This window comes from Castor canadensis, chromosome 7 (genome assembly GCF_047511655.1).
Source record: "Castor canadensis chromosome 7, mCasCan1.hap1v2, whole genome shotgun sequence".
NCBI classification, from domain to species: Eukaryota; Metazoa; Chordata; class Mammalia; order Rodentia; family Castoridae; genus Castor; species Castor canadensis.
Genome location: NC_133392.1, coordinates 122,117,193 through 122,144,432, shown reverse-complemented (window position 1 = coordinate 122,144,432; position 27,240 = coordinate 122,117,193). Strand labels below are relative to the sequence as shown.

The 27,240-nt window shown below is 36.9% G+C and overlaps 1 protein-coding gene across 5 annotated transcripts in view; it reads right to left on the bottom strand.

Moving 5' to 3' along the window:
* The window catches only part of Nrdc (nardilysin convertase), an 85,354-nt gene extending 61,107 nt beyond the window's left edge, over positions 1 to 24,247 (bottom strand). For 2 of the 5 annotated variants that reach the window (XM_074080142.1, XM_074080143.1), the window contains exons 1-2: positions 23,743 to 24,247; positions 1,435 to 1,717 (exon numbers count right to left, since the gene is read on the bottom strand). In XM_074080142.1, the coding sequence (XP_073936243.1) occupies positions 1,435 to 1,717; positions 23,743 to 24,080 (621 nt within the window). In that variant the 5' untranslated portion in view covers positions 24,081 to 24,247. Of the gene's footprint in view, positions 1 to 1,434; positions 1,718 to 23,742 lie in introns of those variants that run through there. The other 3 variants (XM_074080144.1, XM_074080146.1, XM_074080147.1) reach the window with 2 other exon arrangements.
* Positions 24,248 to 27,240: the final 2,993 nt, after the last annotated feature.

Here is a 27,240-nt window from a genome sequence, read left to right as displayed (position 1 = left end):
TTCAGATCATTAAGACCAGCCTAGGAGACACAGTGAGACCTTGTCTCAAAAAAAGAAAAAGAAAAAGAAAGAAACAAACTTGGGCCTAGTGGCCCACACCTGTAATCCCAGTAGGAGAATCAAGAGATCAAGGTCAACCTGGGATATATAGTGAGACCTTACTTCAAAAAAAAAAAAACCAAACTACTATTATTTATGACTACATTTTTACATTGTGAGGGCTGAATACTTTAATGTATTCATTTGATACCTAAATTTTAATATTGTTATTTTGTTCGTTTTGATTTTCTTTGGCAGTACTGGAATTTGAACTCTGGGCCTTGTACTTTACTACTTGAGCCACATATCCACTCTTTTATCTTTCAGGATGTTTTCCTGACAGGGTCTTTCATTTTTCCCCAGGGCTGGTCCTAGATTGCAATCCTCCTACCTACACTTCCCACATAGCTGGGATTATAGGCACATACTGCCACAGTCAGCTGTTATCATCACAGCTGGCTTGTTTGTCGAGATGGGGGGGTCTTAATTTTTTGTCTGGGCAGACCTCAAACCACCATTCTTCCGGTCTCTGTCTCCCAAGTAGCTGGGGTTACAATGTGAGCCACCACGCCCAGCTACATTTTAGTCTTAATCTGACTGTACTGTCCATATGGACTATGGACTATACCATGTTGAATGTATTATCAATACTCAAGAAACCAAGCTTAGCAAGTATTTGCTTGTCGATTTCACTGTAATGTCTCCAAAATATTATCCTCTAATACAGAAACTCCCTATTGCAAAATGGAGGCATTCTCCAAAAGATATCATGAGGGAAATTTTCCCTATCAAGATATGTATCTTGTTGTTACTATGTATTAAACTAAGCTCAACTCCCTCATTTAACTCTTAAATGTACATATTTTGGCTTAACCTTTGGCACTTTCCCATAAAAAGAGCTAAATCAAATTTAATTACCTAGATAGAAATTACCCACATGATGACTCTTTGAACTCTAGGCCCAGTTGAAGATTCTACACTAGTTTCATTCTTTTCTTCTTTTTCCAGTCTCTCCACGGATAATACAATCTCTTACTCCGCTATCCTAGACTGAAAATTATGCAGATCCTCACTTCCTGGCATTTGTTTATAAAACATTTAATGTACACAAATACACATAAATTTAAATATTACCACTGTTTACCTCTAACAGGTTATGAGAAATTTTTATACTTTTATTTTCTTTATATTGCATTAGTTTGTATAATAAGCATTTATTACTTTTATAACCAACGCAAAATGTTTTAAAAATATAATCCTCCTACAGATTAGAACTTTACTGAACATCAAAAGATAAATATATTCTTCCTTTTGCCATTAATAAAGCATAAAGTTAGTAATTATCTCAAAGAATCACCAAATTAGAAAAACACCAAATATAGACTTGACTCGCACCTGTTTTTCAGTGGTTTTTTTCCTAGTTTCTGCCCTCTCTTCCAATTCTTCCAATTCATTCTCCTCAGTATCAAGATCATCATCGTCATGATCATCATCATCAAATTCATGCTCATCATCAAAACCCTCTTCTTCATCATCTTCTATCTCAGCTCCAGAGTCTTCATCTTCCTCCTCCTCCTCCTCTTCTTCTTCATCATCTGTCGTATTTCCTGTTTTACCTTCCACATTACTTAAATCTGAAATCAAAAGTGCCTGCAAGCCATTCCGTAATTTGATGTATCTGAAGAAAAAAAAAAATCACAAAATATTTTCATTCAGCTGTAATGAAGTCCAGGTATACAAACACACACACACACACACACACACACACACAAGCAATACTACATTATGCTCCCCCTTATCTGCAAGTTCAGTTACCCAGTCAACCATGGTGTGAAAATACTAATTCTTAAATTTTAAATTGCACATCATTCCCTGCAACCCAGGACATGAATCATTCCTTTGTGGGATACCCATGCTATAGATGCTACCCACCCATTAGTCACTTAGTAATTGTCTTGATTACCACATGGATTGTTGTGGTATCATAATGCTTGTGTTCAAATAACCTTTAATTTACTTAATAATGGTCCCCAAAGTGCAAGAGAGGTGATGCTGGTAATTTGGATATGCCAAAGAAAAGCCATAAAGTATTTCCTTTAAGTGAAAATGTTAAAGTTCTCAACTCAGTAAGAAAAAAAAATTGTATGCTGAAGTGGCTAAGATCTGTAGTAAGAGCAAATCTTCTATTCATGAAATTGTGAGAGAAAAGAAATCCATCCTACTTTTGCTGTCACACCTCAAACTTAAAGTTATACATAATGAGTGCTCAGTAAGAGATGAGATGGAAAAAGCATTACATTTGTGTTCATGTGTTATATATATGGTTAAAATCCAAGACCTATTTTCCAAGAATGTAAACAACTTGTCCAGAACTAAATTCTAAGATAAATCATAAGAGATGCAGAATCTCAGTTAAGCAGTGTCTTAATACATTTTGTGCTGCTATCACAAAATACCTGAGATTCAATAATTTGTTAAAAGAAGAGATTATTTTAGCTTAGAGCATGGCATCCATACTGGCTTCTGGTGAGGAACTTTTGGCTATGCCACATGGCAAATAACATTACATGCCAGGAATGAGGGTAAGAAAGAGAAAAGACCCATGGTAGAAAATAAACAAGATAGTGAGGACGGTCTAAGCTCACTCTCTTGTAACAATGAACTCACTGACAGACCAGCATTAATCCCTTCAATAGGATGGTCACAACACAATTATCTCCCACTAGGCCCTATCTCTTAAAGGCCTCACCACCTCTGGTCTCCAGTCATTGGAAACCAAGCTTCCAACACATCCAAACCATAGCACAGTTTGAAGTAGTCCCAGATATCAAAAATCAAGGCAGTTTTTATTTTTTTTGGGGGGGATATTCTGCTTAGTTTTTGTAAGGAGCCTTTTTTTCTTTTTACTAACTTACATTTTTCAAAAATTAGTCAAGAGAAAAAATATAAAAGTGCTCTATTTTTTAAATACTCCTATGCATTCTACTCTCAAAATAAATCATGAAGCAAAGATCAGAAGGGAGAATCACAGCTGAAGGCCAGTCAAGGCAAAAAGTTAGTGAGACCTCTATCTCAACCAACAACCAACAAGCTGGGCATGGTGGCTATCTGTGGTCCCAACTACACAGGAGGTATAGGTAGAAGGGTTGTCGCCTAAGGCTAGCCTGGGCAAAAAAGTGAGATCCTATCTGAAAAAAAAAAACAAAAGCAAAAAAGGGTTTGGTGTATGGTAAACCACTAGCAAATGCAAGGCCCTGAGTTCAAACCCTAGTACCACAAACATACAAAAAAAAAAAACCTTACAAATCTGATAAATCTCATCAACTCCACAGCAATTTCCTTAGTATGTGCTGTCATCGTATCTCATCCTAACTCATCTTCCTGTTTCCATTCTAATCTCAATATTCTGGCATACCTCCCAATTCCCATCCTATATACATACTTCAAGTTTACTCTCGGAAGCCTATATAAAGCAGACTGGTACTGCTTTGGGCTAAACTGTTTTCCAAAAAAGAAACTCTTATGTTGAAGCCCTGAACCCCACTGCCTCAGAATGTGACTTTAGAGATAGGATCTTTCGTGAAATGATTGTATTAAAATGAGGCCTTTAAAATGGTGTCCTTTGAGTGGTGTCCTTATAAAAAGAGGAATATGTTTGTTGGAGATGAGATCCCATTACATTGTTCAGGCTAATCTCAAAACTCATGGGCTCAAGTGATCCTCCTACCACAGCCTCCCAAAAAAAGACAAAACTTGGACACACAATGATACATAAGAATGAGCAAATTCAGAGTAAAGACCATGTAAGGAGATACCAAGAAATAAGCCAAAGCCTTTGCTGAAATGTTCCATTTTCAGCAATGCTTCCTTTGACTACACTACCTAAAACTGCACCCCGATCAATCTTTATGCTCTTTAATTCTACTTTAAACTTCTTTACACTACTGGACATTTTTTTTTTAATTTTCTGTCTGCACCATTAGTGTTAGCTCAGATGGCAAAGCTTCTATTTTACCTCACAATTGTATTTTGTGACATCATTTGTTAAATACCAAACATGTAAGAATGTTTGCTGAATAAACAAAAGAATGTTAATGCCCAAAGGGGCCTGATACATGGTAGGCACTTAGTAACTGCTAAATAAAACAAAATATCAGAAAAAAATCAAACACCAACTTTTGTAAGTTAAACATAAAATTCTGTGTATCTCACATTTACACATTTTTTTTTAGACAGGGTCTTACTATGTAGCCCAGGCTGGTCCCAAACTCAAGATCCTCCTGCCTCATCCTCCCGAGTACTTAATTTGAAAGTTTTATAAAACAAAGCATAATCCAAATCAAATAGCAAATTAAATACTGGTAGAAAAGATCAACAACATATAAGTGCTCCTTCGAGTCACTGAGAGAAAAAAAGAAAAAAATCTTCCTAAAAAGTAAGTTTAAAAAGATACACAATAAACATTTCAAGAAAAAGAAATCACGCTCAATCTCACCAGAAACCAAATATAATCAAGCCTGAAACAATGTATTTTCCATCCATCCAATTAACTAAATAAAAATGTCTATCCAATACTGTCAAAGTAACAGGGTATTCCCCACACACTATTGATGAATCTCAAATTGGATAACATTTTTGTGGGGAAATAAGGCCATGTGATCATATCTACTTTTTTAAAATGTCAACTCTGCATACCTTTTAATCCAGTCATTTCATTTCTAGGCATCTCATGGAAATATTCACACACATAAGCAAAGATATATCAATTTTACTGCAGCAATGTTTTCGATAGAGAAAAACTGGAGTGGCTGGTGGAGTGGCTCAAGTGGTAGAGCACCATGCTCAAGTGGTAGAGCACCATCTTAGAAAGCATGAGGCCCTGAGTTCAAACCCCAGTACTGCCAAAAAAAAAAAAAAAAGTAAGAGAAAAACTGGAAATAATCCACATGTCCATAGATAAGGGAATATTCAAATAAATTATTCTGTAGCTATATATGGAATATTATATAGCCTTCAAAGACCTCATTTTTATAGATAAAGAGCAATTAATGACTCAGGTTCTGGTCCTAAGTTGCTATTTCTAGTCCTGGATAGAAGGTATTAAATTATTTTAAGTCAAAACAGGCAGCTAATCCTTATCTCAACCAGCAAAACCCCTTGTTCCTTCCTATTATTGCTTATACTCTCTCTACAACAAAATTAGAGATAAGGGCAAAATAGTTTCTGCTGGGTATTGAGGGGGGGGAGCGGGAGGGGGTGGAGTGGGTGGTAAGGGAGGGGGTGGGGGCAGGGGGGAGAAATGAACCAAGCCTTGTATGCACATATGAATAATAAAAGAAAAATGAAAAAAAAAAAAAAAACAGGCAGCTAGAGGGCTAACTTTGTAATTACTTACAAACTTATACTACTTTCTCTTAAAGTCATGTGGTTGCAAGTATTTATATGTGTGTACATAATTATGTACATGGGGAGGGGTGTTCTAAGTTACTAATCTTTCTCTGAGAAAACTTTTCTCCTCCAGCCTATTCAACCTGTCTTCCTTTAGTTTCATTCTCCCACTGCTCCTGCACTGAGAATAAAGGCAGAAGCAAATTTGAATGATGTCAAAGAATTATATTTTCTTTATAATAAAGCACCAACCCACTCATTTTTGTTTCTTAATAAAATAAACCAACCTTTTGTCAAGAAGCTGCTTTCAGTTATTAAAATTTAAAACAAGTTAAGGGCTTATGTATTTAAATCTAAAAATACTTGAAACCACACAGTGGTGTGACAAGTTACATAATTACAGAGCCCCCAATTACCTGTTTTTAACCTAATGATTTAGTACTACCTATTCAAGCCTGAAACTAACAATTTAAGGTTAGAACCTTAGTCATTAATTACTACACAGCACATGTGGAACTTCAGCTAACTTTAAGTTTAAAGCCTATAAATCTGAAGTCAGTAAATACTCTTCTGCCCACTAAAGCATGAAAAAAAAATCTAATTCCTATTAGGAGTCAGGGGAGGTACAGGAAAGTAGAGAGAGAAGAAAAGAGACAAGGAAGGAGGAAAGGAAAAAAAAAACTACATGGTACAATACTTTTTGCAAATGACCAGTATAAAAAAAAATCTAGGGTGGGGGCAGGGGGGAGAAATGACCCAAGCCTTGTATGCACATATGAATAATAAAACAATAAAAAAAATCTACATACATCTCTATTGGTTAAAACTTAAGACCAAACTGAGGTGGTAGAACACACCTGTAATCTTAACACTTGTGAGGTGGAGGCAAGAGGATCATAAGTTCAAGGAGAATCTGGGCTGCATAATGAGACCCTATTTAAAAAAAAAAAAAAAATCAAGCTACCCCATTTTAGACTCACTAGGAGTAGAAGCCCACTTTGCTCCCAAATGGCAATCCTTCCTCATTTCTCAAGGTTCCTCATCTACGGACCAGCTGTTAAGATATTAGGTACAACAGATCATTTTAATAATGGCTCCCAAGGTAACCTGGTAAATCCTCCCAGCAAGAGTTGGAGTCTGTCTCTCCTAGGAAGAACTTGGGCTAGTTTACTTTATTGGTGGTACTGGGGTTTGAACTCAGAGCTTCATGCTTGCTAGACAGCCACCCTACCGTTTGAGCCATGCCCCCATGGGCTATACTGTGGTGAAATTAAAGCCTAAGTCCTAGAGCCTAGGGCTCAAGATGCTTTGTAGCTTCTACCTTCACTCCCTTGTGATTCAGCTGCCATATAAATTTTAAGTTACACTGTAATGAGAAACCATGTAGAGAGAAGGGTTGGGCTGGGGTATGGCTCAAGTGGTAGAATGCCTGCCTAGCAAGTGCAAGATCCTGAGTTCAAGTCCTAGTACTGACAAAAAGAAAAAGGCAAGAAAGAGAAGACCCATTTTTGAATTATCCCCACTAAGACCCTAGAAATGTAACTGAAGTCATCTAACACACTGTATACCAGCCAACACATCAAATGAATACTGTCACACAAGTGAATTCAAGCAAAAGAAGCAGAAAAACTGTTTCAGTCACCTCACTAAACTGTTATGAATCCTTGTTTTGAGCAACTGAGTTTTGAGCTGGATTGTTACATACCAACACAAATACACTGGGAAAACTAAAAAATAATTCATTTCCACGTGATCCAGCAATTCTAATTCTGGACACATATATGGAAGAATTTAGAGCAAGGAGTCAGATATTTGTATACCAATATTCATAAGGACATTATTCACAATAGACATTTGGAAACAAATCAAATGTTCATCGGTGGATGAACAGAAAAACAAAACGTGGTATATACAACAATGGAGTATTGCTCATCCTTCTTTCTGCCCCAACCTCTCAAGTAGCTGGGACTACAGGTGTGAGACACTGAGCCTGGGTGGGAGTTACTATTTAATTGATGCCGAATTTCAGTTTGGAAAGATGAAAAAGTTCTGAAGATGGATGGTGATGATGGTTGCACAACAATATAAATATACTTAATGCCACTGAACTGTACACTTCAGAATGGTTAAAATCAGCTGAGTGTGGTAGTGCATGCCTGTAATTTCCGGCTACTCAGAAGGCTGAGGCAGGAGAATCCCAAGTTCCAGGCCAGCTTGGGAAACTTAGCTAGACCCTGTCTCAAAATTTTAAAAATTCAAAAGGGATGGTGGTGTGGCTCAGTAGGAGACCACTTGTCTAGGCATGTTAGAGGCCCTGAGTTCAACCCTCAGTATTGAAAAGAAAACAAAACAACAGTTAAAATGGTAAAATTTATGTTACGTATGTTTCACTGTTTTCCTCACTTGGTTTTAGAGTCAAATTAAGAGAAAGATACAAGGAACAAACAAATGAAAAGCAAAATATCTGTGTTAACTTGGATAAAAGCTAGGTTGAAGAACATAGCTTAACAGTGGCTTGAAATGAGTTGCTAACACTCTGCTATACTGAAATTAATCACTAAAACAGCAAATTATCCCCACAAAAGGCAAAATCTGTCCTGCACTCAGCTTACTGCACTGGCTAAGGATATACCAAAATACTGACTATCTGGACTAAAGAGAGCAGAGAGGAAGACATTAAGCTAAGCATTCTATGTCATTCTTTCACACTCACTAATCACGTTACTCCTTTTGTGAAGAGGAATAAGTTAAGAAGTTAAAGGTGCTATAGCAAAATCCCACCACAATGAACTAGTGGTCCCCTATATTGCACAGTAGTTTCAAAATACAAGAAAGAAAATATAAGGAAAGAATTGCAAAAAAAATTTAATTTTTCAAAAAAAATCTCCTAGAACTGAAGAATACATAGTTCAAACTGACCAAAGTGATACTAGAGAAGTTTCAGAATTCGTATTAGAATACAAAGAAAACTGAATGAATAAAACTGTGGGTTGGTGGAGTGCCAACTGCCTGCTTAGCAATCATGAGACCCTGAGTTCAAATCCCGGTATCATAAAAAAATAAGACATTTTAGATATGATACCAAAAGCACAAGCAACAAAAGAAAAAAATAAGCTTGACATCAAAATTAAAAGCTTTTGTGCTCAAAGGACATCAAGAAAGTGAAAAGACAAACAAGGGAAAGGGAGAGAAATTTTACAAATCATTGTGCTGGTAACGTGACCCCCATTATCCAGAATATACAAAAAACTATTACTTCTCAATTAAAAAAAAAAGAAAAAGATGGAGAAAGAATTTAAACAGGCCTCCCCCAAAAAGATATGTACAAGATAAGACAGCCAATAAGCACATGAAACAATGATCAATATTAGCCATCAGGAAAATTCAAATCAAACCCACAAGGAGATACTATTTCCTCACACCAACTAGGAGGGTTATAATCAACAAGACTATAATAACAAATGTTGGTGAGGATACAGAGAAATTAGAAACCTCATACAGTGCTAGTGGGAATGTAAAATGGCATAGCCACTTTGAAAAATGGGCCGACAGGTCCTGAATGGTTAAACAGAGTTATCATAGGAGCTAAGCAATTCTACTCCTATTTATGTACCCAAAAGAAGTGAAAACACATCCACACAAAAACTTACATATAAATGTTCATAGCATTTATAATAATAGCCAAAAAGTGCCTATCAACCAACAATGGGTAAATCAAATGTGGTAGATCCATATGATGAGATATTATTTGGCAATAAAAAGAAATAAAGTACCGAACCATGCTACACATGGATGAACCTTGAAAATATTATGCTAAGTGAAAGAAGCCAATCACAAAAGATCAAATATCAATTTGATTGTATTTATATTAATGTTTAGAATAAGTAAATCTGTAGAAGGACAGAAAGTAGGTTAGTGGTTTCCTAGGGTTGAGAGGATGGAAGGATTGGAAATGCTGATAACTAAGGCTGAGGGGAGGGATAACAGGGGTTTATTTTTGAGGTGATAAAAATATTCTAAGATTTTGGTGATGGATGCACAACTCTGTAAACATGCTTAAAAAATAGGATGATGTATGGTATATGAATATTTCAGTAAGGCTATTTTTTAAAATAAGAAATATTTAACTCTAAAGAAAGTTGTTCAAAAAAGAAAATGTAACCAGAGTAGATAACATGTCTCAACATGAACAATCTAAATTCTGGTTTATCCAAAAATGGTTCAGAAAAATGAAGAGATGAGATGGAGGTTATATCTAAATTTCATTATTGGAAAAGACCTAATTAAAAAAATTAATATCAAGCCTGTAATCCTAGCTAGACAGCATCATCATTTGAGGTCAACCCCAGCAAAAAGTTTGCAAGACTCCATTCTCGACCAATGGCTGAACACAGTGGTGCACATCTGTAATCTCAGCTATGTAAGGAAGCACAAAATAGGAGGACATGGTCAAAACTGGCCCCAGCATATAGTGAGACCCTATCTCAAAACAGCCAGTGCAAAAAAAGGTAACAGAGTGGCTCAAGTGATAGAGCACCTGCCTAGCAAATGCAAGGCCCTGAGCTCAACACCCAGTACTGCCCCCCAAAAAGAAAAATTATTGATTTTAGCAACATAATCAACTATATGAATTTAAACTTTGTATGAAGCAAAATAAATGAAAACAGCAAATCAGCATTTTTAGTCCTAAAGATTCCTGAAAAAAGATTCTTTTATATAAAAAAATCCAACAGATGACAAGAGTTAACACTATAAGAGAAAACAAGGAAGCAAATTATGGCCTATGGCCTGTACACTAAGAATTATTTTTTTCTTTTTTTCTGACAGCACTGGGGTTTGAACTTAGAGCCTCAGGCTTGCAGGCACTCTTGCAGCTTGAGCCACTCCACCAGTCCTGTTTTTACATTTACAATTTTTTTTAAAAGATCAAGTGGTTTTAAGAATTTATGACACATGAAATTCAAATGTCAGTGTCCATAATGTTACTCATTTATATATGGTCTGTAGCTGCTTTTATGCCACAATGGAAGAGTTGAATAGTTGTAAGACACTTTATGTTGTACTCTCACTGCTTTGCATTACTGCTATATAGCCCTCAAACTGCAGCACTTCACTTACAACTCAACAGCATCTTGAGTCCCACATGCTATCAATGTACTGCAAACTTTTTTTGTATACATTCATCATGAACAAATATGGGGGAAAAAGCAAAATTCAAATGTCATATTTTCAAGGCAGTGGAAAGTACAGATTTTGTTATACAAAATGGCAAAATATTGCATTGATTAGATAATGATGTTATACCTGTGCTAAAAGAAGTTGTTAGTAGACTAAACACTAATCATAATATTCCCAACTCACAGGAAAATAATAATTAGAAAATGAGAAATTTAGAAAAGTATCCCACCCCTGTAGAATTCAGAAAAATTAAAAATGAAACTGCAACCCAAGTTAAGTTTCTAAGGGCTCATTTGCTAGCCATACAAGGAAAGCTATTTGCCAATAGCTTGGAGTTGTGTTTGCAACAAGAAAATTTATCCAATGAAGAGAATGTTGCTTAAAACTGCTAGCCTTTCAATGAGAAATGTTGCTCAGAGTTGAAGACATTAGTGACAATATTATTCATCAATTTAAAAAACAAACGATTTCAAGATTTTCTTTCTTGGGTATCAACAGATGTTACCAACACCACTCAGATGTTTATTGGAGTAGTCACTTCTAAGCTTGTAGTGACTCAGAAATTAGCCTCTATAAATATTCTATGTGGAAGACTTACAGAAGAATATTTTCAAAGGTGTTGAAAAAACTACTACAGTATAACCTAAAATGGAATCTGCAAGTGTTACCGATGATGTTAGTAAAAATGTGTAGAGCAGAAAAAAGGCTCAGTTGGACACAAAGCTTCTAAAAATGTGAGGTGTTTCAAAGCCTATGGTTATTTATTATCTCACTGATCAGCAGTACTTTACAAAAAATATCTGAATCTAGCACGTTATTGAACCAGTAGTGTTATTTGTCCTAGCAGACTTAACATCAGTTCCATGAATTTTTGTCCAAAATAGCTGAATGTCTTGAATTGCCCTTAAAAGAGAGCAACAGCTTAAAAGTGGAAAAATTAGTAAATTTTATAGTAATAAAAAAGTTTATAATAATAAACTTTTGGCTCAGTAAGAACCACATTGGACTACTATTATCGATCACCAAATGGCTTTAAGAATTAGCTTCTGAGCTGGGCGGTGGTGGCTCACACCTGTAAATCCTAGCTACCTGGGAGGCTGAAATCAAAAGAGCAAAATGGACTAGAGGTATAGCTCAAGTAGTAGAATGGCTGCTTTGCAAGCACCCCATCCCACCAAAAAAAAAAGAATTATCTTCTGTCAAAGACTGGGCAATATTTCTCCTAATGAAATCAACCTAAAATTAAAAGACAAAACAGGACAGGCACTACTCAGGAGGCAAAGATCAGGAGGCTCATGGTTCAAAGCCAGCTAAGGGAAATAGTTCTCAGACCTTATCTCAAAAAAAATCAATACAAAAAAGGGCTAGTGGAGTGCCTCAAGGTATAGGCCCTGAGTTCAAGTCCCAGCACCACAAAAAAAAAAAAAAGACAAAACAGGGCATATATGTAAAACTCATCCTATAGTAAAGTATTTCAACAATACTCGAATCACAAGTATGGCAAGCTGCTTTATATACTTCCTGCATTGTCAAAAATTAAAACAAGTAATATTTTTGAGACGAGTGTGATGGTATACATCTGCAATCCCAGCACTCAGGGAGGCTCAAGTTCAAGGTCAACCTCAGCTACAGAGCAAGACCTTGTCTCAAAAAAGATTTAAAAAAAAGTGCTATCCCCATTCCCACACAAGTTTTCTGAGAAAACTACAGTTCCAACAGTGTTTTTCAGATGCTGGTACAAATACAAAGGAAATTTCCATATTTCAAAGTCCATGTAACTGTGCAATTCAGGAACTTCTACCATTATCTTTTTTTGTTGTTACTTTCTTTGAGGCAGAGTCTCACTATGTAGCCCAGGCAAGTGCAGAACTCGCAATCCTCTGTCTCAGCCCCCTGAATGCTGGAATTATAGGCAGTCCTACCTAATTTTCAATAGGAAATGATTAATCTGCAATGTAGTGACATGCAAAAATATATAAATAACAATCTAGTAAATATATAAATGTCTTTCAAGTGATGAATATATTCAATTAAAACCATATATTCAAGCACTGCTATCTTTATGGTAGTACCAATCTGCATGGAAAGACATTTCAAAGATATAATATGTAAAATCTCATTATAAATCAGCATTAGTGGATATTTGTAATCTACTTTGATGACAGGGAATACTAATTTGAATGCCAATAAAGCAAAATGTTAGCCTAATAAAAATAATTATATCATTCTCCGTAGTATACCTATATTACAAAAAAAGTATTAATTTTGAATTTCACAAACATGTTCATGAAAAATTTGCAGAAACTTGGCCAGGCGTGAAAGCAGACATTTATAATCCCAACTACTGGGGAGGTGAAGGTAGGAAGGTCACCATCCGATCTAAAAATAAATAAATAAATAAACCAAGAAAACAGAAAGATTTAGAGTATAGCTCAAATGATGGAAATTTTTCCTAGCAAGTACGAGGCTCTGAGTTCAATCCTCAGTACTGCCAAGAAAAAAAAAAAGATGCCGAACTTTGTTCTTGTTATTTAAGTACCTACATAATATCAATTTTCTCTACACTTACAAAGTCTAAAATATTTATTATCTGAAACCTTTATAGAAAATATTTGGTGATCTGTGAGATAACAGACTCTTGAAAAAGTATCCATGAACTGGTTATCCATATTTTTTAAAAAAATTAATAAAATTCGGTCCCCATCTAAATATAAAAGAGTAAAACTGCGAAACTTTAAGAAAATCAGGTGTAAAAATTATAAACCATAAAATAAAGATCAATAACCCTGATTAAATTTTAAAATTTTAGCAGGGTGCTAGTGGCTCACACATAATCCTAATACTTGGGAGGCTCACGTATCAGTCTGGGTAAATAGTACCTAAGACCCCATATTCAAAATAACCAGAACAATATGGACTAGCAGTATGGCTCATGCAGCAGAGTACCTGCTTTGTGAGGGCCTGCTTTGTGAGGGCCTGCTTTGCAAGCACAAAGCCCTAAGTTCAGACCTCAGTCCCACCAAAAAAAGTTACGATTTTATAAACAAAGAGAAAAAATAAGCTATACACAAGAGAATGTATTCGTAATTGCTATAACTAATAAAGGATTTGCTTTCAAAATATAAAAAGAATTCTTACAAATCAACTATTAAAAAAAAGGACAAAATTAAAAAACAGGCATCATAAAAGGAAAAACTCTTAATGCCCAAGAAGTATGAAACAATTCCTAATCTTACTAGTAATAAGGGAAAATGCAAACATTTTAAGCTAGTTGGTACTACATGCCTATATTACCAGCACTCTTGACAGAGGTGAGAGAATCAAGAGTTCTAGGACCCTACTGAGACCTTGTCTTAAAACAAAACAAAACAAAAAAACTCCAAGAGAAAATTGTAATTTTCCACAGATCAGATTCTCAGTGACTTTTGAAATTTTAAAAATATCAAGAACTGATAAGAAGTAAAAGAAATAGAACTCTCATGCTCTACTAGTATAAATGTAAGACAGTTCACTTAGAAGAGCAATTAGAAGAGGTCTTAGGCAAAATTTATCTAGTTTATCAGAGACAGATAAACTATGGCATAATCATAAAACAAAATGAAGTTAAAAAAAAAGGGAATAACCTAAATTAGGAAAATAGATAAGCAAGTTACAATGTATTCACACAACAAAGTATTAAACAGCAGTTAATACTATTAGGAATAAATAACAATAGGAATATATCTCAAAAGTAACACCAAACAAAAAAAGCACAAGTTATACAACATTCAATGTGATACTACAGTAGTCTGACTTATTCATGGATTTATTACACATGGTTTTGATCAATCATGGTCAAAAAATTAATTCCTTTGCCCAAATTACATAGTTCAATTGATGCAGAGAAGCTCTAGGTAAATCCAAATTACTGTCAGCAGTATTAAAACTCTATCATCCTGCTGGCGCCAGTAGCTCACGCCTGTAATCCTAGCTACTCAGGAAGCAGAGATCAGGAGGGTTGTGGTTCGAAGCCACCCAACGAAATAGTTCTCCAATCCTATCTTGAAAAAACCCAACACAAAAAAGGCCTGGTGGAGTGGCTCAAGGTGAAGGTCCTGAGTTCCAGCCCCAGTACTGGGAAGGTGGGGGGGACAAAAAAACTCCCTCATCCTGAGCATTCAGTTTTTCCTCAACAGCAGTCTCCTTGGAGCCACAATACCCATGGAGATCAAGGGTCTGTTGTATTTGTATTCATATAATGATTTTTGTTGTTTTTTTTGAGACAGGGTCTTGCTCTGTAGCCTCCCAACTGCTAGGATTACAGGCACCCACCACCATGCCTGGCTTATACAATGCTTTTAAATATGTAAAACTAATTATGTACTATTTACAGATAAATGCATACTTAATAAAAATGTATAAAAATGTACATAGGAATGACATACATACCAAATTTAAATAATGGTCAACAGTGGAAAAGTTAGGTAACAAAGGAAATGAGTAGGAACAGTACACACAGAGCTTCAACTACATCTGTGAGATTTGTTCTTTTAAAAATCTGAAACAAGAAATGTCCAAAAAAAAGAGCAAAAAGCATATCCTTATGTAAAAAAAAAAAATGGAAGAGGCACTCTTTCAGGCCTCTTTTGGGAACAAATACAGCAATGAACAAAACTAAGACCTTGCTTTTATGAAGATGTATTCTAGTGTAGGGGAAAGACACTGCACAAGAAAATATATATGGCAACAAGTGCTATGAGGAAAAATGAAAGAATAAGAAAGAGCATGGTGATGGAGAACCTAAGTAAAATTGCTCTTTTTAGAGGATGATATTTAAAGCCATGACAGTAGATAACATAGGGACTAAGATAGACCGGGAAGAGAAAGGTCTGAGGATTGAGCTTTAGCCACTAAAATTTAGAGATCAAGATGGAAGGAAGGTCCAGTAAGGGAGAAAGAGAACTTGTATTTCAAGAAGGAAAAAAAGGTCAAGTGTGTCATACAATGCTACTTGGTTGAGTAAGATAAGAACTTGAAGAATTGAACAATGTAAAAATTGATTGGGGATCTTGAACATAGCTATTTTCACATAATAGTGGCAGAAGCCCACTCTTAGTGAGTTCAAGAAATAATGGGAGTAGATTAATCACAAATTAAAAGACAACTCTTTTAACAACTTAGGCGACAAAGGAAACTGAGAAACTTGAGTAGATGGAAGAACACAACTCAAGGGGGATATAGAATAGAAATGCTTTTCTCCATAAGATGAAAACCATTAAATGGTATTTGTATGTACATAGGAATGGTTCAGTAAAGGAGGAAAACTGATGATGCAGAATGGAAGAGAAACGACTGCTGTATTAACGGAACATTAAAGGTTAAGAGATGGGATCCAGAGCACAAGTGGTTTCAGGAGCATAAACAGTTCATTTACTAATAACAGAAGAGAAGCCTACAAGAACTCAAGGAGACAAAGTCTCTCCCGTCAAAAATTTCAATATAATAGAGAGAAAAACAAGTAAAACTTACAAAAATACAAAATATCTTGAAAAAAAAAAACCTGATCCAGGGGAATACAAAAGAGCATCATTTATTAAATGTGGGAAGCCAAGATCAAAGGACAGAAGTCAGAAAGGATTCACAGAAGAAAAACTTCTGTATGAAACACAAAGTAAACATGACCAAAGAAAACATGTGTGGAGGAAACAGCACAAAACAGTGTAACACAAGCTAGACAAGTTAAGAACCAAACTTAGTACCTTATCTGCCATAGTAAGAAGTTTGCTGAGAAGGAACAAAATGAGAATACAATCTATTCATATTCTAATTACTGCTCAGTAAATGTATTTTCATAGACTCACATTTAAGCCATCACATAAAGTAGCATCTAACATGTTATTCTTTACTAGAAAGAACAAATAAGATAAAATATGTAACACCCTATAACAGTACCAGTACACAGTAAGGACTCAATAAAGATGGGCTATTGTGAAGAGATGTTTGTTGATGGTGGTAATACAAACTTTCCAAACCTTGTAAAAATAGAGTAATTCTGATCCAGCCATGGAGAACAAAAAAGGTAGTACAAAATAGTTTCCTTGATTTGGCTTCATTCTAGGAATCTTTATGAATGTAAACCTGTATCAGACTAGAGGTCCCATAATAAATTATCTTCTGTCAAGTCTCCCAATTAGAGAATACCCTAAAAGTTATACTATATGTCTACCAAACCCATTAGGATTAGGTCCACAAACATAGGATTTGTTTGGGAATGAAAAAGGTTCTGAGGTAATAAGGTTGATATACTTTCTATATAAGAATGAATATAGAATTTTTAAACCTGTTGAAATCACCAAAAGAAGAGAACTAAGACAGAAAAGAGAAAAATAAAGGGAATGAACCAATTTGGGTTATAATACATGGAAATACCACAATGAAACTTCCTGTATGGCTATCTTAAACAAACAAAAATTCCTTTTTTCAAAAATGAAGTATAGGAACGTAAAACAGGTCCTGTCTGGGGGTTGGTACCAGTGGGAAGAGGGAGGATATAAGGAAAGGGAATAGGAGGGTGAATGTAGTGGAAATACTATTCATGTATGAATATGAAAAAATGAGACATGTTGAAAGTATTCCAGGAATGGGGGGGAGGGGAAATAAAGGAGAATGACAGAGGGGGTGAATTCAACTATGATATATTGTAAGAACTTTTGTAAATGTCACAATATATGTCCAGTATAACAACAATACAATAAAAAAATGAAAATTTGACAATCTAAAAATCCAAAAAAAAGGTTAATGATTGACAAAAATAAAATATATCAAAAAAATTTAATAAGAAAATATTCAAGACATTGTTAAATAAAACATATGTTTAAAACATGTAAATTGTAATTTTTAAAAATTTTTATTTTCTTTACTTACATTTTATAATATTAGGGATTGAACCTAGGGCCCCTGGCATGAAAAGCTTATGCTCTACTACTGAACTACCTCTTTAGCCCAAATATATATAAATTACAAATGCACAGGAAAAAAGGCATAAAAGCTACATAGTGTCTAATACTATGTGGAATGCTCATGGGGAATTTTTTATTTTTCCTTCTGTTATCTAAATTTCCTACAATGACCACACAATACTATATTTACTGTTATATATAATACTGGCCTTTTAATTACTAAAAAAACAAATAATACAAGTCATATCTCTAAAAGTATGCTTAGTAAGTATTTTGTACACATTCATATATAAAAGATATATTTTAGGTAAACATATAAATGTTCTGCAGGTATTTTTTCTTTTAAAAGTGAAGTTATATTGTTTTACCATTAGTTGTTATTCAACAATAAGTTTTAAAACATTTTTCTGTATCAATATATAAAACCACATATCTTTTTTATAGCTATTACTTTCATTAGAGAACTGTATATCTTAAATCTTTATACAACCAATGGAAAATAAAATTGTTCCCAATCTTTTGCTATTACAAAGAATGCTGCAAAGAATAGCCTTATACAAGAATCATTTAATAATTATAAACATCATAAAAACAATAGCTAACATTTAAGAACTCACTATATGCCAAGTCCACAAACTTACCTAAGAATTAAATATTCTATAGTATTACCATGTTATTACTATTTGTTTTATTTTTATTTCTCGTCCTGTAACCTGCCTACTCATAATTATTTTCTCTGAAAATCAGGTAATTATTTTTTAATTGCCCAGAACACAAAAGCAAAATATACCTAAGACTGTCATGAAAATACCTAGCATGTGAGCACTGACGCATTTATATAATTCTACAAATAGTATTTGAGAACCTACAATGTGCTGTGCCCTAAATGAATAAAACAGACATGGATTTCCATACTTACAGGGTTTTGGCCAAGGAAATGTCTATTAAATTAAGCCAGTAAAGCAAAGTGAAGAAAAGTGAAGGGGGAATACATTGATTAGAAAAAGACTAGTATTACAGTGCCGGCACATACCATTTGAAACCCAATTATAATTGCCTTTTTAACCAGTCTTGCCACATCCTATGAATCTAAGTTACTACCTTCAGATCAATCTTCTTAAATCACTGCTTTACTTATGTCACTCTTATGCTCAAGAATCCACAAATTACCAAGTATATATACTTCACCCATTCCCCACATTAGCTATTTCAACCTTCGGCCACCCAAGGTTTCCTTTGTATATCCCATTATTTCCCCTACACTTAAGAGGACCACTTAAATACATCTCAATGCCTACTTTATAAAAAAGAAGCGGGGTGAGGCAGACACCCTTTCACTTCCAGCTCATTGTCAGCATTTCATTACATGTTCTTCCACTTGCAGGGAAAAGATGTTTCTCTTTTAAAACCAAATCCTTCCATGTATATACTCTATTGATACTTTTTTTGCTCAGGCAATAAACATATGTATCTTCCAGCTTGAAAAACCTCCAGGTGATGATCTGTCCTAAAAGCTCTCGCACTTTTTTTTTTTTTTTTTAAGACAGGGTCTATGGCTACATAACAGAGGCTGGCCTCCAACTCTTTATCCTCCTGCCTTCACTTGGTATTACAGGCATGCACATCCCTTCCCCTTGAAAAATCAATCTTCTTGGAAAATGATTACTCCGCAATCTGAAATTTTAAACTCCCATTCATTCTTTAACTCACTATAACCTGGTTTCCACCTCTACACCATTCCTTTGAAATTACTTTCATAAGGAATTTCTTGGGTCTCTAAATAACTGTTTGGGGCTAGGGAATGTAGGTATATGGTAGAGCACCTGCTAAGCAAGCACAAGACCTTGGATTCCAGCCCCAGCACTGGGAAAAAAAAAAACTGCTTTCAGCTGGGCACCAATAACTTACACCCGTAACCCTAGCTACTCAGGAGGCAGAGATCAGGAGGATCACAGTTCAAAGCCAGCCTAGGCAAATAGTCCAAGAGACCCTATCTCGAAAAAACCCATCACAAAAAAGGGCTGATGAAGTGGCTCAAGGTGTAGGCCCTAAGTTCAAGCCCCAGACAGCAAAAAAAAAAAAAAGATTCTGTTACCTGACAGTACAAAGTAATCAGGATTACTGTCAGCATCATCTATGATCACTCCTTGCTTAAAATATTCCCTACTGTTTTGGTTTTTTTTTGAGGTTACTACCATCTTGTCTTCCTTCTGTTTCCTGATTATTCCCCTTCAATTTCAATTGTTTATGGGGTTGCTCTACTGTACCCCTTATCTACCACTGCAGATACCACTGTTCCTAGAAAGCAAAAAGAGCACTTACCATGTCATTCAGTTCTTCAAAAATGTAACTTTTTAATGTTAATCAAATTTCAAAACAACCTGGAAACAATCTAGCTCTTTTTGTTCTTACTAACCCCCCTGCCCACACTAAAGAAATCATAAACAAATACCTGTTTATTAAAACAGATCAGCTGTCGGAGTGGCTCAGGTGGAAGAGCATTTGCCTAGCAAGCGTGAAACCCTGAGTTCAAGCCCCAGTACTGCCACAAAAAATCTTAGTTATCAAAAAGATCAATAAGGAAGCCCAGGTTCTTCCCATCCAATACAAAATAAAATGTTCTCTTGTTTTCTGATGCATAGCTGCCTTTTGATAGCTTAGATTTGCCTGAGTCTTCTGCTTATAAGTGAGCCACTCACTACTAAACTATTTAGGAAGTCAGTTTATGTTAGTGTTATCAACACAATTGTTCTGCTCTCTTGAATTGTGCTCCTCCTTCTGCCCAGAGCATGTAATAGTAAACATAACATTCAGAAATAGCCTACACCTTATTCAGCATGATTATTTCCTGTAGCATATTGAGAATTTATTAAAAATAATCTTCTCTTGTAATGATCTAATCAAAATTTAAGTTAGAAAGGCTTGCCCTTCAGGAGCTTGCATGTCTTTTCATTTGTTGTTCTCCCTTCACCCACAGAAACACAGGTCGTGTTTACAAACAGATTAAACACAGAAAGTGTTTTATACTTATTTTAGTTAATTCAAATTTCCCAACATTAAGCACTCTTCATTGCTAAAATAACTTACTATTTAGAATGCATCACTATTAATCCTGTCTATCCAGAATTTCCACTCTAAACCAATATTTAAATAGTTCACAAACTGGAGTCCCTTAATTTTTTCCAGAAGAAAAGGGAATCAGCCTAACCTGGCATTTAAAAGTTCCCTAAAAAAAGTATAATAGGTGTCCTGGAAATATTGTCAACATCTCAAAAAAGCTGAACATAAATTACCTGAATAGAAAAGTAAAATTTTGGCCAGGCGCTGGTGACTCACACCTGCAATCCTAGCTACTCGGGGGCAAAGATTAGGATTGTGGTTTGAAGCCAGCCAGGGCAAATAGTTATCGAGACCCTATCACAAAAAAAAAAAAAAAAATATCACAGAAAAGGACTGGTGGAGTGGCTCAAGGTATAGGCCCTGAGTTCAAATCCCAGTACCAAAAAGAGGAAAAAAAAAAAAACAGAAAAGTAAAATTTTGAGGCTATTACTTAATACACGGGGACTGGTAAATCTTTCAAGGAATTGTTTCATCACAATATGCCTTTAAACAGGTTCTCTTCTGATGCTTAGTCACACATTCAAAAGACATACAATTGTAATATGAGGGCTGTGTGCTATAATGGATCATGTACAAAGTTCTATGAAAAATACAATGGAAGGAGGAATTAGTTCTGCCTGGAAAGCCTTCACAAGGATAACAGCTGAGCAAGTCCTGGAAGGATAATTTAATTCTCTAGGCTGCAGACTACTTCATATGACTGTTTCTGGTTTCAAAAAATTCACAGAATTCAACTTTAACTTGGATAAACCTTTAATTAAAGAGCATGTAGTCCTGAGGTTTTTCCATCTTTATTTTCAAGTAACAAATTTTCTTCCACAGTATAACTGAGGGTCAGGGCAGTGGGACAAACCTGTAATCCCAGGTACTCAGGAGGTAGAGACCAGGAGGATCCAGGTTCAGGCCAGACCCAACCAAAAATTTACAAGACCCCCATCTCAACCAATAAAAAACTAGGTGTGGTTTCACACACCAGTCATGATCCCAGCTACCTAGAAAGCATAAATAAGAGGACTCGGGTCTAGGCAATCCTGGCAAAACAATGAGACCCTATTCCAAAAATTAAAAGCAAAAAAGGGCTGGGGGTGTGGCTCAAGTAACACAGTACCTGCCCAGTAACAGCGAGGGCCTGAGTTCAACACTCAGTACCACAAAAAAAAAAAAGACAAAAAATCTAACTGAAACTTCAGTCTACAAAACAGGTAAAGGTAGACAGAGAGCCTCTTTTGAAATGGGTGGAAGTTATTGAAAAACACTTGTAATCAATCTCCTTCATTTTAAAATAAAGCTGAAACACCACAAAAGTGACCTAACAAAGGCCACATGAAGGTACCAAGGTAACAATTCATTCAAAGAGCACCTATATAAGCATTATCTCTTTTGAAGTCTTCCTTCTCTCTCTAAAGTAAGTACTTCTTACTTTATTCCTCAATCTACCTAGCACACATACTGGGCTTCTATGAAACATTAGCATCCTAATTTTGTTATTTTTCTTAAATGTGTTTGTGTCCCTCATTATACAATAAGCTCCCTGAATGGGACTGTCTTAATCATCTTTGGATGTCATACAGAGTAATATTTGACCAAAGTTTCAATAAAGATTTAAGCTAGCTTCTCAGTCAGCACACAATAATATTTAATAAGTATTTTACCAAGTTGCAGAAAATAAGGTCATTGGATAATATATCTAAAGCAGTTAGAACAGAATCCAACACATTGTGTACATTCCATAAACATTAGATACTAAGTAACTTTATAAAAACAAGAAAAAAAATGAAGCTGTAACTGCAAATTTAATCTGGAAGGCAAAAACTAAGCAACTTTTTAAATCAAGTTTTCAACTTGCTCATTTACTTTTTATCAGTACAACCACATCTTTAATAAGAAAAAAAATGTAGCTCCTTTACAGACATCTTTACCCTGGCAGCCTGGGAAAAATGACATAGTTGTGGTAGCATCAATCTCTCTAGACCTGGAGTAAAAGGAGAAATTAGGCTATGTCATGTCTTTCTAAACCACAGTATCAGTCATCTGTGAAACAGGGGTGGTGCAGAATGAAAAGATTATATCTAAAGCTCTTTTCTTGTTCTAACACTGCAGGTTGTAACAGATTTGGACCTACAATTCAGCTTTCAATTCAACATGAATAGGAACTTTACAAAAATCAGCAGATGGTGCGCTAGATTTGGTTTCAGATGCCCAGGCTGTTCATACCAGCTCTGACGTTAACTTAGCTGTGTAATTCCAAGCAAAAAAAGCAAACTCTGTGTCTCAATTCCCCCAGCCTGTAAAACGAACTTGTTGGACAATATGCACTGCTTAAAATACATCATAGTCGTAACAGTCTATGAAATAATCTAGCTCTGAAGGAAATATTCAGATGAGGATTGAGTCACCATTTAAAAGAGATACCCGGAGGATTCCTACATAAACCAAAAGTAGGGCATTTTAGAAAAAAAGAAAAAAAAAAAAAAGAAGCCTTTCAAGTCTACCACTCACCCAACTTAGGCCCAACTCCTCTCTAAAGTATCTTTGGAAGCAGCCACTGATCAACCTAGTTATAAGGAACTACAAACGGACACCTGCCAGTTCATCACAGGCCAGCTCGGGCGCGAAGTTCTTTTAAAACTGAAGCCACACCGTTCTCTTGTGCCTTCCACCCACTAGTCTTACCTCTCTTTCACTGGGGGAGGGGGAAGCCGGCTGTCAAATATCTTTGACAAATATCCTCTCCTCCAAAACCTAAGATCCCCAGCCCTTTCCTCCTAACACGGTACCCACACCCCCTTACCGTCCAGCCAGCCTTCCTCATCCCCGTTTCTGTGTTTAAGCAATCGGCCAACGTTACTCAAAAGGCTCTCTCCGTTCTGACATCCCGACGCCTGTGGAACCCGCCATTCCCGTTTGCTAGCCTGACACCAACCACATGGGCGCTCCTAACTGCCCTCGCCACCTCCATCCTGCCCACCCCGAGGACGCGCTCGGGTGACAAGAGTGCCCTGTTGCTCCTTCGGGAGACGTGGGGTCGAGAAGTGACCGCGACCCGCAAGAGGCCCGCAGCCGGATGTCCTCCCTCACCGGTATTGCTTGGGGTCGCTGGGAGACTTGATGATCTCGGGGTCTCCGGCATTACTAAGAGACCCCCTCCGACCCTCCTCCTCAGATTCTTCCGCTCCGAGACGGGCGACACGGTCGCTCTCATCCAAATCTTGTCCATTGGGCTGCAGGTCAGGACAGCTGCAGGTGGACTTCGCCTTGTTTCGTCCAGGCATGATCAGACTAGGAAAAGGTCTGGTAAGGTCTTCGCACCGACCCCGCGCTTCGATTCTCCACAGCGCCGCGAGCTCCCGCCCGGCCTTACACCACAACTTCCTCCCGGTGGCACAGACTGCAGCAACCGTGACTCTCCTTAGCATTCACCACCCAGTCGTAGCGATGGACATGCCGCTCCCCAAGGCCCACCTCCTCCTCCTACTCCTCCAGCCGCTCCTCCTCCTCCGCGTTCCAGAGGCGGCGGCCGCGGCGGCCGGCGCTGGTGCTGCCGCAGCCGCTGGGGAGGACAGGCCTGAACCCCTCCCCCAACCCGGTCTCTCTCACGCAGCTTTCCCTCATCCCCCGCCCACCTGGCCGCCGATGACGCTACTGGTTTTAGCCAATCATTAGGCAACAAAGCAGTCACGCTCACAGAAACAACCAATAGGAACAGAGAACAAGAAAAACCAAAGAGATCCGGCTAGATTGTTGACGCACCCAGAGAGCATTTCGACACTTGACGTGGGCGGGGCGAAGGCGAAGGGGCGGGGCGAGGCGCGGAGGACGACGGGAGAAGGGCGCTTGTGCCGCGTTTGTGACGTAGATGGGGGGTCTAAGACAACCACCAAGTAGTGCTCCGCATCTTAGGGAAAAATATTCCCCAATGAGAAAACTGAGAAGCAGATAGAGAAATTGAATTCCAAAGTCTTGTTTCCCATTCACGTTCTGTTTTGTGTAGCCTGCCCCTCCAACTCGAGGCAGATTGGCCATGAGTCAGCCTGTAAAAGAGCAAAACGCCGGAAGTCTTTTCCTACCCTGAGGGACGGACTCTGCTGGAAGTAGCTGAAGGCCGGAAATAACAATTGTGCTTTTCCACTTTATCACCTGGCAAACGCCCTCAAGGCCTGAACGTGCTTGAAAGACCCGTCGGGATGAGCTCACTCTTCTAGGCGAAGAGCTCACGTTTCTACCTCTCCCAGAGTCCAGTTAGCCTACCTTTTAAGTCCAGCCAACTTTTATTGAGCAACTACAAGGTGTCAGTCCCATTTCCCATTTTTTCTGCTTGCAGTGGCCTTTGGTTGGCATTCTACAATGTGACAAAAATATACATGAAAAATAAAAAGCAGCTGACAATAAGATACAATATACTGACACCATGGGGTCAAGAGATCCTAGCACATAACAGGAATAAATATATTAAGAACGAAGCGAGGAGATGCATTGATGGTTATTATCTTTTAAGTTTTTCTAGGTCTCCTCAGCGCCCCAGGCACATGGGATAAAGCCACGCCTTCCTAGAGCTGTGTATTCTAAAGGAGGGAAACAGACCATATAATAAATGATATATTCCAAAAAAAAAATTCGATGAAGATAATACAGGATAGGAGGATAAGAAGTTGGGAAGGACGGGATGAGCTGGGCAGTAGATGAGGAATATTGATAAGTATTGTTCAAATATTCCAGTTTCCATACCTCTTCAAGAACCTGTCAGTTTTTTAAATGAGCAACTCCACTTTTTCTTTGTGAACCTAGCATAGCTTCCTAGTACATAATAGTAAGTGCTTGCTGTTGAATAACTACCTGAAGTTACTCTATCTATACTGTATTGAGAGATTTTCCTCTCCAAAACAACCATAAATAAGAAATTTTCAAATTCAGTTACTTATTAAATTTTCCTAATTAGAAACAAATAGAATTTAAGTGTAATCTGTTAGTTTTTAAAAAGAGATCTCTGAAACTTACAAGTCTCCAAACTACAATTATGGTTATATTTTATAGTGGGGATATTATATAGTGGGGATATTATAGTGGGGATATTATTCATTCCAACCAACAAATTGAGCTACTACGTGCCAGACACTGGGAATAGAGTGATGAACAAGAAAAAAGCCCCACTGTCTTGGAGTTTATAAGAGAACTTGTATGAAAGACAGATGTTAAACAAGCACACAGTTTTTAAACATAATTGTGAGTAGTTCTAAAAGGAGATACACCTACCAAGAGATATAGCTTAGTCAGTTCTCTAAAGAAGGGAAATTTAAAGTAACATTTGAAAGATATATAAGAATTGGCATAGGAATGGACCTTTTCTTTCTTTTTCTTTTCTTTTTTTTTGATACTGTTGATTGAACTCAGAGCCTCCTGCTTGGTGGGCAGGCGTTCTGCCACTTGAACCATTCTGCCAACCCAGGAATGGACTTATTGTAGAGCTCTGAGAAAGTGAATTAGTATGACTAAACTGTAGTAATCTGGGAGCAAAAGGGAACAGGGTCTAGTAGCAAAGATCATACAGAACCTTCCTAAGAGTGAGAAGCCATTGTCTTGGCTACTTTGTGTATAGTTGGATTCCTAGATCTTAGAATAGTTTCTGGCACGCCCTAGGTACTTACTTAGTAAATAGTGACTGAGCCAATGAAAAGAGAAGTAATGATCACAGGTGTTTCCCAAGTAAATCGCTATGGTTGAGGAGTGACAAGTGAATTGGATAGTGTGGGGCAAGGGCAAGTCTAAGAGAAGAGAGTGGAACCGAGGCAGGCCCTATGCCGGGAACCCCAGTGGGGATTATTCAGGAGGCTAAGACAGAAGGGAGGCATCTTGAGACTAGGAGTTTGGTGCCAGTCAGGGAAACATACTAAGATCACATCTCAAAAAAGAAAAGAGCAGTTGGAAGTCTACTAAAGTAACATAGACAACAGGAAAAAACAAAACAACTTCCACTTGAGGAGTGATAGAGAAGATGGAGAGATGTAGACAGATACATCATTTAAGAGATGGAATTGACTGCTTTTGAATAACGTTTGATTTAACATATGAAAATGAAGAAGAGAATGTGTCAGGCATAACTCCCTGCTGTCTGACTTTATGTTTGGTAATTCAGAAAATTCTGAAGGCAAAACAGTTTGAGGAGAACATTACCTAAGTTTTGGACACATGATATTTGAGTCATTTTTGAATCACGCAAATGATCAGAAAAGGGGCCTAAATTGGAGATAAATATTTGAGGTAAATCAATTCCTAGGTGGTAACCAAAGCTTATTGAATGAGCTCATCTACATTGGGATTGTGATGTTACAAGAGAAAGGGGCTCAAGCCCTGAGGCTTGAGGACCTTGTAGAAGAGGAAGACTCACAAAAAGACTGAAAAGGAACTACCGGAGAGGTAAAAGGAAGACCAGAATAATGTGGTATCATGAAAGAAATACCTCTTTGAAACTGGACTCAATACAATTTTGAGCCCATAGCAAATGTCAAAGTGTCAGAATTGGCAAGAGATTGCAGAAGTATGCTAGTTTGAGCCTGTCGAACCAGACAGATAAAACTCTCA